The 2080-nt window shown below is 44.2% G+C and overlaps 1 protein-coding gene across 1 annotated transcript; it reads right to left on the bottom strand.

Moving 5' to 3' along the window:
- Positions 1-1295: 1295 nt before the first annotated feature.
- LOC147503368 (uncharacterized) lies at positions 1296-1661 on the bottom strand. The gene has a single exon (XM_086604808.1). It carries the CDS (start codon positions 1659-1661, stop codon positions 1296-1298), a length of 366 nt encoding a protein of 121 aa, XP_086460934.1.
- Positions 1662-2080: the final 419 nt, after the last annotated feature.

The raw sequence follows: 2080 nt of genomic DNA, 5'->3' as shown, positions 1-2080 counted from the left end.
AGGCATGCTACCCAAAAGTTTCAGAAATGGACCTGCCATTGTATTTCATATCATAGTTCATTGTATAGTTATTTATCTTAAGATGATTTGATTATTATGCATGTATTTGTTTAAGTTTTAGAATGATCATTCTTGTTTAAATACTAGTGAGATGTATAGATCATTGAGACATAAATAAGGAAACAATAGTTTTATTTCTTAGTCGTTGTAGTATAGATGAAGTTTGTGAGTACCTTCACTGGAAAACTCTCATGAGGCTATAACTCGTCCACTAGGGAATTCCTAGTGGTTTAAGGCCTTGTTGCATATGGTCAATGCAATCACACTCGGCGAAACAAGATTACTTAGAACTCCATTTTTGGTCACTTATTCTATTTTCTCATATTTGTTTGAGGACAAGCAAAATGCTGTTTAGGGGTGGTTTGATAAGAGCCCAAAACTGTAGTTTTAACCTCTTTAACAATATTGCTTTAGACCAATTATGTGATTAATAAGTAAGAGTTAGTACTGTTATTGTGCTTTTGTGTATTTCAGGCTTCGGAGTTGAATAAATGTCAATTCGTTACTAAGTAGGCGCTAAAATGCATTCTGGTGTAGCAGTACGTTCCTCCTTCCACTATGAACGCTGTCTTTTCTTGGTCCGGGCCATATATCACCACCTGATTGTAGCCCATGGACTCGTCCATAAATGAGAAGAATTTATACTCCGCGGTCCTGTCCACCAACTCATCTATCTGCGACATCGGGTAGCAATCCTTCGGACATTCCTTGTTGACGTCTGTGAAATCCACGCACATTCTCACTTTCCCATTCTTTTTTGGTACCGCTTCCACGTTCGACAGCCATTCAGTAAACTTGCATTCGCAGATGATTCCAGCATCTTTTAACTTCTTCACCTTCTCTCGAATTCCCTGTGCATACTGAGGCTTCATACTCCTCATTTTCTGCTGGACTGGGTGGGCGCCTTCCCGCATATGCAATTTGTGGCATGCGAACTCTGGATCCAACCCCGCCAAATCCTCGATTGTCCATGCAAATACATCGATATTCTCAGTTAGCAAGACAATCAATTTCCTTTTCCAATCCTCTGACAAACTTGTTCCTACGTTTACAAACTTCTCCTCCTCTGCTATCCTGATGTTAACGACCTCAATCTCGTCCATTGTCTTGCCCCCGACGAGCGGCCTCGTCTCTCCGGCCGCGATCTGTAATTGCTATGCTAGTTTGTCCCCTGCCTCCGGCGCCTCTTTACTAGGTGCGCGGCCCATAATCCTCGCTGTCACCTGGTGGATGTTCTATGCCGTGACCGGATCGCCCCTTATCTCGTACATCCCTCCATTTGTCGGGAAACGGATCACTTGGTAATAAGTAGACGAGACTGCCTTCATCTCATGAATCCATTTTCTTCCTAGGATCGCATTGTATTGCGAGTTAGTATCCACTACTAGGAATCGAGTGAAAGTGGTCATTGGCCCTGCGGTCACCGACAGTACTAGTTCCCCTAATGGCTCAGTCATGTTGCCGTTGAACCCGAACAAGTTGGTCTGAGGGGGCTTCATCTGCTTCCTTTCTATGCTCATTTCTTCCCTCGCGCTCTGAAATAGCAAATCCACTAAACTCCCACAATCTATCAGCACCCTTTTCACCATGTAATTCCCCATCGTTATGGTAATCACCAGCGCATCCTCATGAGGCGAGCTCACAGACTCCAGATCCTTTAGAGTGAATTCTATCCTGTCATTCCCTTTGCTACCTCCTGGAACTAGCCGCGGACTACTCGCAACTTCATTTATCTGCTGTAGACTGGCTGTCCTCCTCACCTTATCTCGGTGGGCGTTCCTTCCCAGCGTTTCACTACTGAAAATAACATTTATTGTGCCCAGGATTTGGGTCGCGGCAGGAGCCCTTTCGATCGGCTACACTTCCTTGACATGCTCCTTCAGCTGTCCCCTCCCAACCATTCTCTCTACTAACCATTGTAGATCAAAACACTCATTAGTTGGATGATTTCTGATCTAATGATACGCACAAAATAGCTTTCCCTCTATCTCCTTAGGTGAGCTCCGCGGTTCATCGTAGT

This window comes from Coptis chinensis, chromosome 4 (genome assembly GCF_015680905.1).
Source record: "Coptis chinensis isolate HL-2020 chromosome 4, ASM1568090v1, whole genome shotgun sequence".
Lineage (NCBI taxonomy): Eukaryota > Viridiplantae > Streptophyta > Magnoliopsida > Ranunculales > Ranunculaceae > Coptis > Coptis chinensis.
Note: the sequence above shows the minus strand (reverse complement) of the source record. Positions and strands in the feature narration are given on the sequence as shown.